Raw genomic sequence first — 14,161 nt, forward strand, 5'->3', positions numbered from 1 at the left:
GGTCGTATGTCTCTGTATGGAAATCATGATAGATGTATTTAGAAGACAAGTGAAAGAAAACGTCGAAGATTATCGGACCCAAGGTTCAAAAGAGATGGTTGGTCTTGATTAAAAGTTAAAGTTTATCTTATTTCTTTACCGTAGTGGTGGGTTGCGTCGTCCGAAGCGTTGTCAATACTGTCGTTGGCGGCTGTGTTGTTACAAGTGTGGATTCGTCAGTTGTCTTTTGCGTAGTATGAAGAGTTGTGGCCATTGTAGTCTTTTGGCTTGTACTCAAGGTAGTTGGCATCTACATTATGTCAAAAAAGTAAAAGGATGTTTGTGTAAGTTTCAGTCGTAAGGTTCGTAAACATACCCTGAATTCAAGTATCATGTCTAAAGAGTTTGGAAAACTTGGAAAACAAAAAGGGCAAAAAACCGTGAAGAGAATGTTATTGGTTGGTTGCAATGTGCAAACAGTAGTCTGTTTCGTTGTGCGTTACCGTAGTGTTTGGTTGAGTCGTCCGTAGTGTTGTCGATACTGATGTTGGATGTGTGGTTAGTAATGTGGATTCGCCAGTTGTCTTGTGTGTCGTTAGAGCAGTTGTCGCTCTTGTTGTTGTCATTGGACTTGTACTTAAGGTCGTATGTCTCTGTATTGACATCATAATAGAAGGAGTTCTACGGCCAGTCAAAGGAAAAGGTCAAGAATCTCTAAAGAAAAGTTTCAAAGGAGAGGGTTCATCTTGATTAATAGTTTAAGTCTATTTTATTGATTTACCGTAGTGGTGGGTTGAGTCGTCCGTCGCGTTGGCAATAGTGTTTTTGGCGGCTGTGTTGTAACAAGTGTGGATTCGTCAGATGCCTTTTGAGTAGTATGAAGAGTTGTGGCCATTGTAGTCTTTTGGCTTGTACTTAAGTTGGTTGGCATCTACATTATGTCAAAAAGTAAAAGGATGCTTGTGTAAGTTTTAGTCGTAAGGTTCGTAAACATACCCTGAATTCAAGTATCATGTCTTAAGAGTTTGGAAGACTTGGAAAACAAAAAGGGCAAAAAACCTTCAAGAGAATCTTATTGGCTGGGGGCAATGTGTAAACAGTAGTCTGTTTCGTTGTGCGTTACCGTAGTGGTTGGTGGCGTCGTCCGTAGTGTTGTGGATACTGATGTTGGATGTGTGATTAGTAAGGTGGATTCGCCAGTTGTCTTGTGTGTCGTTAGAGCAGTTGTTGCTCTTGTTGTTGTCATTGGACTTGTACTTAAGGTTCTATGTCTCTGTTTTGAAATCATGATAGAAGTATTTAGAAGGCAGTTGAAAGAAAACGTCGAAGACTATCGGACCAAAGGTTCAAAAGAGATGGTTGGTCTTGATTAAAATTTAAAGTTTATCTTATTTCTTTACCGTAGTGGTGGGTTGCGTCGTCCGAAGCGTTGTCAATACTGTCGTTGGCGGCTGTGTTGTTACAAGTGTGGATTCGTCAGTTGTCTTTTGCGTAGTTTGAAGAGTTGTGGCCATTGTAGTCTTTTGGCTTGTACTCAAGGTAGTTGGCATCTACATTATGCCAAAAAGTAAAAGGATGTTTGTGTAATTTTTAGTCGTAAGGTTCGTAAACATACCCTGAATTCAAGTATCATGTCTTAAGAGTTTGGAAGACCTCGAAAGCAAAAAGGGCAAAAAACCGTCAAGGGAATCTTATTGGTTTCTTTACCGTAGTTTCGGATGGGGATGCATGTACAGTTGAGGATACTGCAGTTGGCTTTGTGGTCGCTAGTGTAGATTTGTCAGTTGTGGGCATCGTTGTTCTATGACTTGTACTTAAGGTAGTTTGTCTCTATATTTGAAAAAAAAGGAGAAAAATTTCATTTGTTTTATTGCGTCGGAATAATGATAAACATAAGTTCTATTTTTCAAGCAATACTAGTGTGATTTGGGAGTTAGCAAAATAATTTAGTCATAAACCTTAAAGAAAAGCTTAATTGAAGTGGATCATTACAGAATAGCACTTTAGTCTATTGGTGTTGCGTCACGTTAGGTGCTTTGTCACGTTTGGTGCCTAGGCACGGTTTGTGACAGTGCCCGCGTGTCACAAACCGTGCCTGGGACAAAAGCACGGTTTGTGACTCTCGGACACCGTCACGAATGGTGCCCAACTGAGCACAGTTCGTGACACACAGGGGGTCTTATCCCATACTGTGCTTTTGGGCTGAGCTTAGTGTTTTGAGGGGGAGGAGTCTGCCTAACGCGTTTTTTTCCCTGCAGCCCGCCATCTTTGTTTTTTTCGGGGCGCTGGGATGAGAAAGAATCAGCGTAATTCTCGCTCATTGAAATACATTTCGCGCTTGTCTTGGATGATTTGGACTTAGAGTTGATGTGGCACAAACAGACGGACGTCTCATCACGAATTTCTACAACAGAAATCCGTCCCGAACCGTGCCATTCACGACTGTGTCCTGAGGCACGGTTCGTGACAGTGCCGGAGTGTCACAAACCGTGCTTTTGCCCCAGGCACGGTTTGTGACACTCGGGCACTGTCACAAACTGTGCCCAGGCACGGATTGTGACAGTGCCTGAGTGTCACAAACCGTGCCTGGGGCAAAAGCACAGTTTGTGACACTCCGGCACTGTCACGAACCGTGCCTGGACAGTGCCCGGGCTACAACTTCCCGTAGCATTGATTTAGATCGGGCGAGCTGACTGCCTCGGGACGTCGAAGTAATCGGCAAGTGGCCCGATCCTAGTCTAGATCTGGTTTCCCTGGATAGAATATATTTAGTCTTACAAATTGTTTTTTTTTAGCATCTGTTATAGACACTGTCTTTTTGTGCCACTTCAATTCTAGGTCTAAGTTATTCAATTATTTTACAGAGCGAGAATTACGCTGTTCCTCCTTATCCCAGCACCCCGAAAAACAAAGATGACGGGGGGTGGGGGGACTGCGGTAGACAAAAACACGCTGCCTTATATGGAAACGCGGGCATCACTGCCCCGTCAGTCACAGTGATTGACAGCAGGGCACAGTCTGTGACGGTCGGGCTGTGTCACGTTCTGTGCCTGGGAAAGCATAGAACGTGACAGGCATGGTGTGTGACGGTACAATTGTGTTGCTTTACCGAAGTGGTGGGCTGAGTTGTCGATACAGCAGTTTGCCGTGTGGTCAGTAGTGTCGATCTGTCAGTTGTCTTGTGAGTAGGCAGAACTGTTTTGGGCATTGTTGTTCTCGCCCTAAAGGTAGTATGTCTCTACATTAAATCAAGAAGAAAATGCATGTGTTGTGATGATTGTAAAAATAAACTGTATCAGACAGTCATGTTAGAAATTCTTACGTTACTAAAAGATCCATCTAGGACGCGGAAAGAATGGTAAAATGATGTAGATCAGTTTAAAAAGATAACATTTTTATTCAAGTCTGATTTGTTCAATTTCAAGTCTCTTCACCGTAGTTGCGGATGGAGATGTATGAACAGTTGAGGATACTGTAGTTGGCTTTGTCGTCGCTAGTGTGGATTTTTCCGTAGTTCTCTGCGTACTAAGAACAGTTGTGGGCATTGTTGTTCTAAATGTAGTTTGTCTCTGCATTGAATAAAGAAAGACGATATGATTGTATCTTTTTTGCTGTAATGAATGTAAACATAGCCTTTATTAGAAAATCATGTTAATGATTTTAAGGTGAGTAAAATATGTATTTAGAACCGAAAGATAGGGTAAAATGAGTTCATCGGTTTAAATAATACTTTTATTCAAGTCTGATTTGTTTCTTTACCGTAGTTTCGGATGGAGTTGTCGGTAGCGATGTCGATGGCTTTGTCGTCGCTAGTGTGGATTTGTCAGTTGTCCTCTGTGTACTCAGAACAGTTGTGGTCATCGTTGTTCTATGACTTGTACCAAATGTAGTTTGTCTCTGTCACGAATAAAGAAGAAAAATGATGATATTGTATCTTTCTCGCTGTAATGATTGTAAACATTATTAGAAAATCATGTTAGAATGATTTTAAGGTGCGTAAAGTATATATGTATTTAGAACCGAAAGACAGGGTAAAATGAGTTGATCGGTTTAAATAGTACTTTTATTCAAGTCTGATGTGTTTCTTTACCGTGGTTTTGGATGGAGTTGCGAATGGAGTTGTCCGTAGAGTGGAGGATACTGAAGTTGGCTTTGAAGTCACTAGTGTAGTTTTGTCAGTTGTCCTCTGCGTGCTCAGAACAGTTGTTGGCATTGATGGTTTATCACTTGTACTTAAGGTAGTTTGTTCCTATAGTTGAAAAATTGAGGAAGAATTTCGTCTGGTTTCATTGCGTCGTAATGATTCTCAACAAGCAATGTTACAATTATTTGGGAGTTAGCAAAATAATATAGCAAGGAACCTTAAAGAAAAGTTTAACTGGAGTGGATCATTTTAGAATAGCACGTTAGTCTATTTTGTTGCTTTACCGTAGTAGTAAATTGAGTTGTTGGTAGCGTTGTCGATACTGTAGTTTGCTGTGCTGTCAGTAGTGTGGATCTGTCAGTTGACTTGTGAGTAGGTAGAACTGTTTTTGGCATTGTTGTTCTATGACTTGTACTAAAGGTAGTTTGTCTCTGCATCAAATAAAGAAGAAAACGATCATTCACTCCTTTGCATGCGTTATAATGATTGTAATCTTTATATAAGATGTACATGTAGAAAGTCATGTTGAAAATCATGTTAGAATGATGTGGATGTTGATCTAGAATCCAGGTTTAAATGAAGTTGATCGATTGGTATAGCACTTTGGTTAAAGTCTATTTTCTTTCTTTACCGTTTTTGCGGTTGGAGTTGTCCGCAGCGTTGTCGACACTGTAGTTGGTTTTGTGGTCAGTAGTGTGGATTTGTCAGTTGTCCTCTGCGTACTCAGAACAGTTGTGGGCATTGTTGTTCTAAGACTTGTACTAAATGTAGTTTGTCTCTGCATTGAATAAAGAAGAAAAACGATGATTGTGTCTTTTGCCTCGTAATAATCGTAAACATAAGTTGTATTCGAAAGCTATGGTTTGGGAGTTACTAAATGATTTATACAGAAACCTTAAATAAAAGCTTAACTGAAGTTGATCATTACTAAGTCTATTTTGTTGCTTTACCGAAGTGGTGGGCAGCGTTGTCGGTAGCGTTGTCAATACTGTTGTTGGCTGTGTTGTTAGGAATGTGGTTCTGTCAGTTGACTTGTGAGTTGGTAGAATAGTGTTGGGAATTGTTGTTCTGTGACTTGTGCTTAATTATGGTTATGAAAATATGAAAAACTATAGTTGTGTATTTCGCCTTGGAGGGATTGTAAATGTAAGTATAAGCTGTATTTGAAAGTCATTCTAGAATGATATTGAAGGTTAGTAAATAGTCTATCTAGAACCCGTATAAGCAGGGTTTAATGAAATTGATCGATTAGAATATTACTTTTGTTCAAGTCTGATTTGTTTCTTTACCGTAGTTTCGGATGGAGTTGTCCGTAGCGTCGTCGAAATTGTGGATGGCTTTGTCGTCACTACTGTGGCTTTGTCAGTTGTGCTTTGCGTGCTCAGAACAGTTGTGGGCATTGTTGCTCTATGACTTGTACTTAAGGTAGTTTGTTCCTATATTTGAAAAAAAGGAGGGAATGTGTGGTTTGTTTTTATTTCAATGTAATAATCGTAAAAATAAGTTGTATTCATAAGCGATGTTAGAATGATGCGGGAATTACACGAAAGAATATCGAGGAACCTTAAAGAAAAGTTTATTGCAAGTTCTTGCCCGTAGGCTAATTGCAAGTACGTGTAACATGAAAGGACGGACAGACAACATATAACAATACAGCATGTGACTTTTCTAGTTTAAGTACTAACACTAAATTCTATAATATAACACTTTTATATAACTATATATAACACTATTATATAACTAGCTATTTCGTTGCTTTACCGTGGTAGTGGATTGAGTTGTCGGTAGCGTTGTCGATACAGTAGTTGGCTTTGTGGTCAATACTGAAGATTTGTCAGTTGACTTGTAAGTTGGTAGAACTGTTTTAGGCATTGTTGTTCTATGACTTGTACTAAAGGTAGTTTGTCTCTGCATGAAATAAAGAAGAAAAACGATGATAACATACTTTGTAACCCTTGTGATTGTAAGTCTAATTTGTCGTCTTAGAAATCTTCGGAATGTCACTGAAATATCTATCGAGAACCCCCAAGATAGAGGTAACTAAATCTGATCAACTGGAAGAGTACTTTTGTTCAAGTTTATCTTGTTTCATTACCGTAGTTGCGGATGGAGTTGTCTGTAGCGTTGTGGTCAGTAGTGTGGATCTGTCAGTTGACTTGTGAGTAGGTAGAACTGTTTTTGGCATTGTTGTTCTGTGAGGTGTACTAAAGGTAGTTTGTCTCTGCATGAGGTAAAAAAAACGATGATTGTGTCTTTTGCATTGTATTGTTAATAAGCATAAGCTGTATTAGAAAGTCATGTCAAAATAATTTGGAAGGTAAGTAAAAATTCTGGAAACCCAGAAAAAGGGTTGAATGAAGTCGATTGGTTTAAATAGGACTTTTGTTCATGTCTGTTTCCTTTCTTTACCGTAGTTGCGGATGGAGTTGTCCGTAGCGTTGTCGATACTGTAATAGGCTTTGTGGTCAGTAGTGTGGATCTATCAGTTGTTCTTTGCGTACTCAGAACAGTTGTGGGCATTGTAGTCCCATGGCTTGTAAGTAAGGTAGTTTGTCTCTGCATTGAATTTAGAAGAAAAGGATGATTATTTTTTTGCGTCATAATAATGGTAAACATAAGCTGTGTTAGAAAGACATGTGATCTCAAGTTAGTAAAAATCTATACTGAAATTGAAGGAAATGGTAAAATTAAGTTAATCGGTTCAAATAGTAAGTAAGTCTGATTTGTTTCATCATAGTTGATGACACTGTAGTTTGCGTCGAAGTAGTAGGGCGGATTTGTCAGTTGTTCTCTCTGTACTCAGAAGAGTTGTGGGCATTGTTGTTTTCTGACTTGTGCTTAAGATAGTTTGTCCCTGCATTAAGTAAAGAAGTAGAATGGCGATTGTGTCCTTTCCGATGTAATGATCGTAAAATAAGCTGAATTTGAAAGCAACGTTGTTTGTCTCTGTATTATATAAGGAAGAATGCCATTCGATCGTTGACGTTAGCTGCTAGTTAGATATCATAATAGGGGAAAGGTAAATTGGCGGCTGATTTTTAAATTGTAGTTCAAGCTTGTTTTGCTGCTTTACCGTAGTGGTGGATTGAGTTGTCGGTACAGTTGTCAATATTGTAGTTGGCTCTGTGGTCAGTAGTGTGGAACTGTCAGTTGACTTGTGTGTAGGTCGTATTGTTTTGGGTACTGTTGTTCTATGAGTTGTAAGAAAGGTAGTTTGTCCCTGCATTAAAAAAAAGAAGATAAACGATGTTGTGCCTTTTGCTTTGAATGACTGTAAGCATAAGCTGTTTTGAAAAGTCATTTTGGAATGATTTCGTAGGTTATTATAAAATATCTATCTAGAACAAGGAGAAGGGCTTACTGAAGTTACCCGTTTTTAGATTGTACTTTTGTTCAAATCTGTTTTATTTCTTTACCGTTGTTGTGGATTGAGTTGAGGGTACTGTAGTTGGTGGTGTGGTCACTAACGTGGATTTGTCAGATGTCCTCTGCGTACTTAGAAGGGTTGTGGGCATTGTTGTTCGATGACTTGTACTTATGGTAGTTTGTCTCTGCATTAAGTAAAGAATTATAATGTCGATTCTGTCCTTTCCGATGTAATGATCGTAAGGTAAGCTGGATTCCAAAGCAGAGTTGTATGTTTTACATAAGGAAGAATATCATTCGATCGTTGACGTTAGTTAAACCTTATAATAGCGGAAAGATAGAAGGGGCAGATAATTTTCAAATTGTAGTTCGAGTCTGATTTATTGCTTTACCGTTGTGGTGGATTGAGTTGTCGGTACAGTTGTCACTGTAGTTGGCTCTGTGGTCAGTAGTGTGGAAATGTCAGTTGACTTGTGAGTAGGTAGTATTGTTTTGGGTACTGTTGTTCTATGAGTTGTAAGTAAGGTAGTTTGTCCCTGCATAAGAAAAAGAAGAAAAACGATGGTTGTGCCTTTTGCTTTGAATGACTGTAAGCATTAGCTGTTTTAAAAGTTATTTTTGAATGATTTCGTTGGTTATTACAAAATATCTATCCAGAGCAAGGAAAAGGGCTTACTGAAGTTGCCCATTTTTAGATTGTATTTTTTGTTCAAATCTGTTTTGTTTCTTTACCGTTGTTGTGGATTGAGTTGAGGGTACTGTAGTTGGCGGTGTGGTCACTAATGTGGATTTGTCAGATGTCCTCTGCGTACTTAGAAGAGTTGTGAGCATTGTTGTTCGATGACTTGTACTTATGGCAGTTTGTCTCTGCATTAAGTAAAGAAATATAATGTCGATTCTGTCATTTCCGATGTAATGATCGTAAGGTAAGCTGGATTCCAAAGCAATGTTGTATGTATTACATAAGGAATAATATCATTCGATCGTTGACGTTAGCTGCTAGTTAGACCTTATAATAGTGGAAAGATAGAAGGGGCAGGTAATTTTCAAATTGTAGTTCAAGCCTGATTTGTTGCTTTACCGTTGTGGTGGATTGAGTTGTCGGTACAGTTGTCAATACTGTAGTTGACTCTGTGGTCAGTCGTGTGGAACTGTCAGTTGACTTGTGTGTAGGTAGTATTGTTTTGGGTACTGTTGTTCTATGAGTTGTAATTAAGGTAGTTTGTCCCTGCATTAAAAAAAAAGAAGGAAAACGATGGTTGTGTCTTTTGCTTTGAAATGGCTGTAAGAATAAGCTATTTTGGAAAGTCCTTTTGGAATGATTTCCTAGGTTAGTATAAAATATTATCTAGAACCAGAAGAAAGAAATTACTGACGTTGCCCATTTTAAGATTGTGCTTTTGTTCAAATCTGTTTTGTTCAAATTTGTTTTGATTCTTTACCGTTGTCTGGGATGGAGTTGTTAGCAGAGTGGAGGGTACGGAACTTGGCGGTGTGGTCACCAACGTGGATCTGTCAGTTGTCCTCTGCGTACTCAGAACAGTTGTGGGCATTGTTGTTCGTTGACTTGTACTTACGGTAGTTTGTCGCTATATTGAAAAAAAAAAGATGAAAAGAGTTGTTTTCGTTGTAATAATCGTGTACATAACTTGGATTTGAAAGCATGGCTAGAATGATTTCGGATTAAGCGAAGTAATCTCTCGGGGAAAAGTAGACAAAAGATGAACTGAAGTGGAATTTTCTATAATGACACTTAAGTTTACGTCAGTTCTGTTGCTTTACCGTAGTGGTGGGTTCGGTTGTCCGTAGCGTTGTCGATACTGTAGTTGGCTGTTTGGTCAGTAAGGTGGATGTGTCAGTTGACTTCCGAGTAGGTAGAATTGTTTTGGGTATTGTTGTTCTATGAGTTGTAGGTAAGGTAGTTTGTCCCTGCATTGAATAAAGAAGAAAATAGGTTATTGTTTTATTGCGTCGTAATAATCTTAATCATAAGTTGTATTCTAAAGCCATATCAAAATGGTTTTGGAGTTATCAAAACTGATTTATCAAAGTATCATACAACAATCTTAAATAAGTTGGAAATGTATATATGTATAGAATGACACGTGTACGTCTCTTGTGATACTTTACCGTAGTTATGGGTTCAGTCGTCCGTAGCGTTGTCGATACTGTAGTTGGCTCTGTGGTCTGTAGTGTAGATCTCTCAGTTGACTTGTGGGTAGGTAGCATTGTCTTTGGTATTGTTGTACTCAGAGTTGTACTAAATGTAGTTTGTCTCTGCATTGAATAAAAAAAGAAAGAGATGATTAAATCTTTTGTATGCGTTGCAATAACTGTAAGCATAAGTTGTATCAGAAAGTCAAGGTAGAATGATTTGGAAGAATAGTAAAAAAATATATTTAGAACCCGTAAAAAATCAAAATTAATCAAGTTGATCGATTGAAATAATATTTTTGTTCAGGTCTCTTCTGTTTCTTAACCGTAAAGTAAAGAAAGGCTTAAATGAAATAGAACCTTCTTGTATCAGAATGACACATTACTTTAAATCTGTTTTGTTGTTTTACCATAGTGGTATGTCGAGTCGTCGGTAGCGTTGTCAGTACTGTAGTTGGCTGTGTGGTCAGTAGTGTGGATTTGTCACTTGTCCTCTGCGTACTCATATCACTTGTTGGCAGTACTGTGCTAAGACTTGTACTAAAGGTAGTTTGTCTCTGCAGTAAATAAAAAGAAACGTTGCTTGTGTGTTTTGAGTCGTAATGATTGTAAGCATAAAATGTATTAGAAAGTCACGTTAGAAGGGTTTGGAAGTTAAAACAATATCTAGCTAAAACCTGGAAAAAAGGGTTAAATGGAGATGACCAGTTTGAATGGTCTTTTTGTTCAAGTCTGGTTTGTTTCTTTACCGTAATTGCGAATTTAACAAAAACAAGAATATTTTTTTATTGCGTCGTAAAAATCGTAAACATAGGTTGTCTTCGAAAGCAATTTTAGAATATATTTCGGAGTGAAAAAAAAATCCATCGAGGAAAAGTTAATGAACGCTTAACTAAAGTTGAACTTTCTAGAATGATATTCTATGTCAGTTTTGTTGTCTTTACTGTAGTTGCGGATAGAGTTGTTTTGGACTCTGTTGTTCTATGGCTTGTTTTTAAGGTAGATTGTCTCTACATGAATTAAAGAGAAAACAATGGCTATGTTTTTGCATTGTAATGAGTGTTATTTGTAACCATAACCCGTATTATAAAGTCATCTTAGAATAATTCAAAACATTCTTAAAGAATCTACCCAAAACCCGGAAAGGTTTTTGATGAAAAGTTGTTTTTCATTTTATATAGTTTTTGTTGTTGTTTAAGTCTAGTTTGTTTCTTTACCGTAGTTGTGGATGGAGTTGTATGTAGTGTTGAGAATACTGTAGATGGCGTTGTGGTCAGTAGTGTGGATTTGTCAGTTGTCTTGTGAGTTGGTAGAATTGTTTTGGACTCTGTTGTTCTATGGCTTGTTTTTAAGGTAGTTTGTCTCTACATGAATTAAAGAGAAAACAATGGCTATGTTTTTGCATTGTAATGAGTGTTATTTGTAACCATAATCCGTATTAGAAAGTTATATTAGAATAAACCAAAACATTCTTAAAGAATCTAACCAGAACCCGGAAAGTTTTTGATAAAGTTGTGTTTCATTTTATATATTTTTTAATGTTGTTTAAGTCTGGTTTGTTTCTTTACCGTAGTTGTGATTGGAGTTGTCTGTAGTGTTGAGAATACTGTAGATGGCGTTGTGGTCAGTAGTGTGGATTTGTCAGTTGTCCTTTCCGTACTCAGAACAGTTGTGGGCATTGTTGTCTTTTTACTTGTACTTAAGGTGGTTTGTATCTGTATTTAAAACAAAGAATAAGAATGTGGTTTGATTTCAGTGCGTCATAAAAATAGTAAATACAAGTTTTCTGAAAGCATTATATGACAAGTATTGGTAGTAAGCAAAAGAATCTATCGAGGAAAAGTAAATGAATGCTGAACTTAAGTGGACCTTTCTAGAATGCCATTCTATGTCATAGTATGGAATATCAGTTTTGTTTCTTTACCCTAGTTGCGGATGGAGTTGTCCGTAGCGTTGTCGATACTGTAGTGGGCTGTGTGGTCAGTAGTGTAGATTGGTCAGTTGTATTGTGAGTTGGTAGAATTGTTTTGGACTCTGTTGATCTATGACTTGTTTTTAAGGTAGTTTGTCTCTATATGAATTAAAGAAAAAACAATGGTTATGTCTTTGCATTGTAATAAGTGTTATTTGTAACCATAACACGTATTAGAAAGTCATGTTAGAATAATTCAAAAGATCCTTTAAAAATCTACCAAAAACCCGGAAAGGTGTTTGATAAAGTTGTTCGATAAGAGTTTTTGTTGTTGTTTAAGTCTAGTTTGTTTCTTTACCGTAGTTGTGATTGGAGTTGTCTGTAGTGTTGAGAACACTGTAGTTGGCGTTGTGGTCGGTAGTGTGGATTTGTCACTTGTCCTCTGCGTACTCAGAACAGTTGTGGGCATTGTTGTCTTTTGACTTGTACTCAAGGTGGTTTGTACCTGTATTTAAAAAAAAGAACAAGAATGTGGTTTGTTTTCAGTGCGTCATAAAAATAGTAAATATAAGTTTTCTCAAAGCAATCTATGACTAGACTTGGTAGTAAAGTTGACCTTTCTAGAATGACATTCAATTTCATAGTATGGACTATCAGTTTTGTTTCTTAACCGTTGTTGCGGATGGAGTTGTCCGTAGCGTTGTCGATACGGTAGTGGGCTGTGTGGTCAGTAGTGTAGATCTGTCAGTTGTCTTGTGAGTTGGTAGAATCGTTTTAGACATCGTTGTTCTATGACTTGTACTTAAAGTAGTTTGTCTCTGTATGAATCAAAGAAAAAAAACGATGGTTGTGTTTTTTGCGTTATGATGATTGTAAGCATAAGATGTATTAGGAAGTCACGTTTGAACAACTAAGAAGATTTATGAAAAATGTAGCTGGAACCAGGAAAAACGTTTGATAAAGTTGATCTGTTCAAATAATACTTTTGTTTAAGTCTGTTGTCTTTCCTTACCGTAGTTGCGGATGGAGTTGTCTGTAGGGTTGTCGATACTGTTGTGGGCTGTGTGGTCAGTAGTGTAGATTGGTCAGTTGTCTTGTGAGTTGGTAGAATTGTTTTGGACTCTGTTGTTCTAAGACTTGTTTTTAAAGTAGTTTGTCTCTACATGAATTGAAGAAAAAACAATGGTTATGTTCTGCATTGTAATGAGTGTTATTTTTAACCATAACCTGTATTATAAAAGTCATGTTAGAATAATTCAAAAGATCCTTTAAAAATCTACCAAAAACCCGGAAAGGTGTTTAATAAAGCTGTTCTGTTTAAATAGTTCTTTTGTTTAAGTCTGGTTTGTTTCTGTACCGTAGTTGTGATTGGAGTTGTATGTAGTGTTGAGAATACTGTAGTTGGCGTTGTGGTCGGTAGTGTGGATTTGTCAGTTGTCCTCTGCGTACTCAGAACAGTTGTGGGCATTGTTGTCTTTTTACTTGTACTTAAGGTGGTTTGTATCTGTATTTAAAAAAAAGAACAAGAATGTGGTTTGTTTTCAGTGCGTCATAAAAATAGTAAATATAAGTTTTCTCAAAGCAATCTATGACTACACTTGGTAGTAAAGTTGACCTTTCTAGAATGACATTCAATCTCATAGTATGGACTATCAGTTTTGTTTCTTTACCGTAGTTGCGGATTGAGTTGTCAGTAGAGTTGTCGATATGGTAGTGGTCTGTGTGGTCAGTAGTGTAGATCTGTCAGTTGTCTTGAAAGTTGGTAGAATCGTTTTAGACATCGTTGTTCTATGACTAGAACTTAATGTAGTTTGTCTCTGTATGAATCAAAGAAAAAAAACGATGGTTGTGTTTTTTTGCGTTATGATGATTGTAAGCATAAGATGTATTAGGAAGTCACGTTTGAACAATTTAGAAGATTTATGAAAAATGTAGCTGGAACCTGGAAAAATGTTTGATTAAGTTGATACGTTCAAATAATACTTTTGTTAAGTCTGCTTTGTTTCTTTACCGTAGTTTCGGATTGAGTTGTCTGCAGAGTTGAGTGTACTGTAGCTGGTTTTGTGGTCATTATTGTGGATTTTTCAGTTGTCCTTTCCGTACTCAGAAAAGTTGTGGGCATTGTTGTTCTTTGACTTGTACTGGAGGTAGTTTGAATCTGCATTTAAATAAAGACCAAGAATATGGTTTGGTTTCATTGCGTCGTAATAATCGTCAACGTTATCTTCGAAAGCAATTTTAGAAAATTCCAAGGGATTAGCAAAATAATCCGTCGAAGAAAAGTATATGAATGCTTAACGGTAGTGGAACTTTTTAGAATGACATTTTATGTCAATTGTGTTGCTTTACCGTAGTAGTGGGTTGACTTGTCCGTAGCGTTGTCGATACTGTAGTTGGCGTTGTGGTCAGTAGTGTGGATTTGTCAGTTGTCTTGTGAGTTGGTAGAATTGTTTTGGACTCTGTTGTTCTATGGCTTGTTTTTAAGGTAGTTTGTCTCTACATGAATTAAAGAGAAAACAATGGCTATGTTTTTGCATTGTAATGAGTGTTATTTGTAACCATAATCCGTATTAGAAAGTTATATTAGAATAAACCAAAACATTCTT

At 37.4% G+C, this 14,161-nt stretch overlaps 1 protein-coding gene across 1 annotated transcript in view; it reads right to left on the reverse strand.

The window, feature by feature from the left end:
• Positions 1–375: 375 nt before the first annotated feature.
• Positions 376–14,161, reverse strand: part of LOC136429269 (mucin-2-like) — a 36,264-nt gene continuing 22,478 nt past the window's right edge. Inside the window, exons 18-47 of the mRNA XM_066419129.1 lie at positions 13,905–14,051; positions 13,567–13,713; positions 12,913–13,059; positions 12,568–12,714; positions 12,227–12,373; positions 11,212–11,358; positions 10,861–11,007; positions 10,054–10,200; positions 9,620–9,766; positions 9,272–9,418; positions 8,932–9,078; positions 8,571–8,717; positions 8,222–8,356; positions 7,882–8,025; positions 7,540–7,674; positions 7,197–7,343; positions 6,533–6,679; positions 6,219–6,344; positions 5,885–6,031; positions 5,413–5,559; positions 4,755–4,901; positions 4,408–4,554; positions 4,070–4,228; positions 3,739–3,876; positions 3,414–3,548; positions 3,089–3,217; positions 1,687–1,809; positions 1,103–1,244; positions 483–632; positions 376–392 (exon numbers count right to left, since the gene is read on the reverse strand). Of these exons, the coding sequence (XP_066275226.1) occupies positions 376–392; positions 483–632; positions 1,103–1,244; positions 1,687–1,809; positions 3,089–3,217; positions 3,414–3,548; positions 3,739–3,876; positions 4,070–4,228; positions 4,408–4,554; positions 4,755–4,901; positions 5,413–5,559; positions 5,885–6,031; positions 6,219–6,344; positions 6,533–6,679; positions 7,197–7,343; positions 7,540–7,674; positions 7,882–8,025; positions 8,222–8,356; positions 8,571–8,717; positions 8,932–9,078; positions 9,272–9,418; positions 9,620–9,766; positions 10,054–10,200; positions 10,861–11,007; positions 11,212–11,358; positions 12,227–12,373; positions 12,568–12,714; positions 12,913–13,059; positions 13,567–13,713; positions 13,905–14,051 (4,179 nt within the window). The remainder of the gene's footprint in view (positions 393–482; positions 633–1,102; positions 1,245–1,686; positions 1,810–3,088; positions 3,218–3,413; positions 3,549–3,738; positions 3,877–4,069; positions 4,229–4,407; positions 4,555–4,754; positions 4,902–5,412; positions 5,560–5,884; positions 6,032–6,218; positions 6,345–6,532; positions 6,680–7,196; positions 7,344–7,539; positions 7,675–7,881; positions 8,026–8,221; positions 8,357–8,570; positions 8,718–8,931; positions 9,079–9,271; positions 9,419–9,619; positions 9,767–10,053; positions 10,201–10,860; positions 11,008–11,211; positions 11,359–12,226; positions 12,374–12,567; positions 12,715–12,912; positions 13,060–13,566; positions 13,714–13,904; positions 14,052–14,161) is intronic.

This window comes from Branchiostoma lanceolatum, chromosome 3, assembly GCF_035083965.1.
Source record: "Branchiostoma lanceolatum isolate klBraLanc5 chromosome 3, klBraLanc5.hap2, whole genome shotgun sequence".
In the NCBI taxonomy this organism is placed as follows: domain Eukaryota; kingdom Metazoa; phylum Chordata; class Leptocardii; order Amphioxiformes; family Branchiostomatidae; genus Branchiostoma; species Branchiostoma lanceolatum.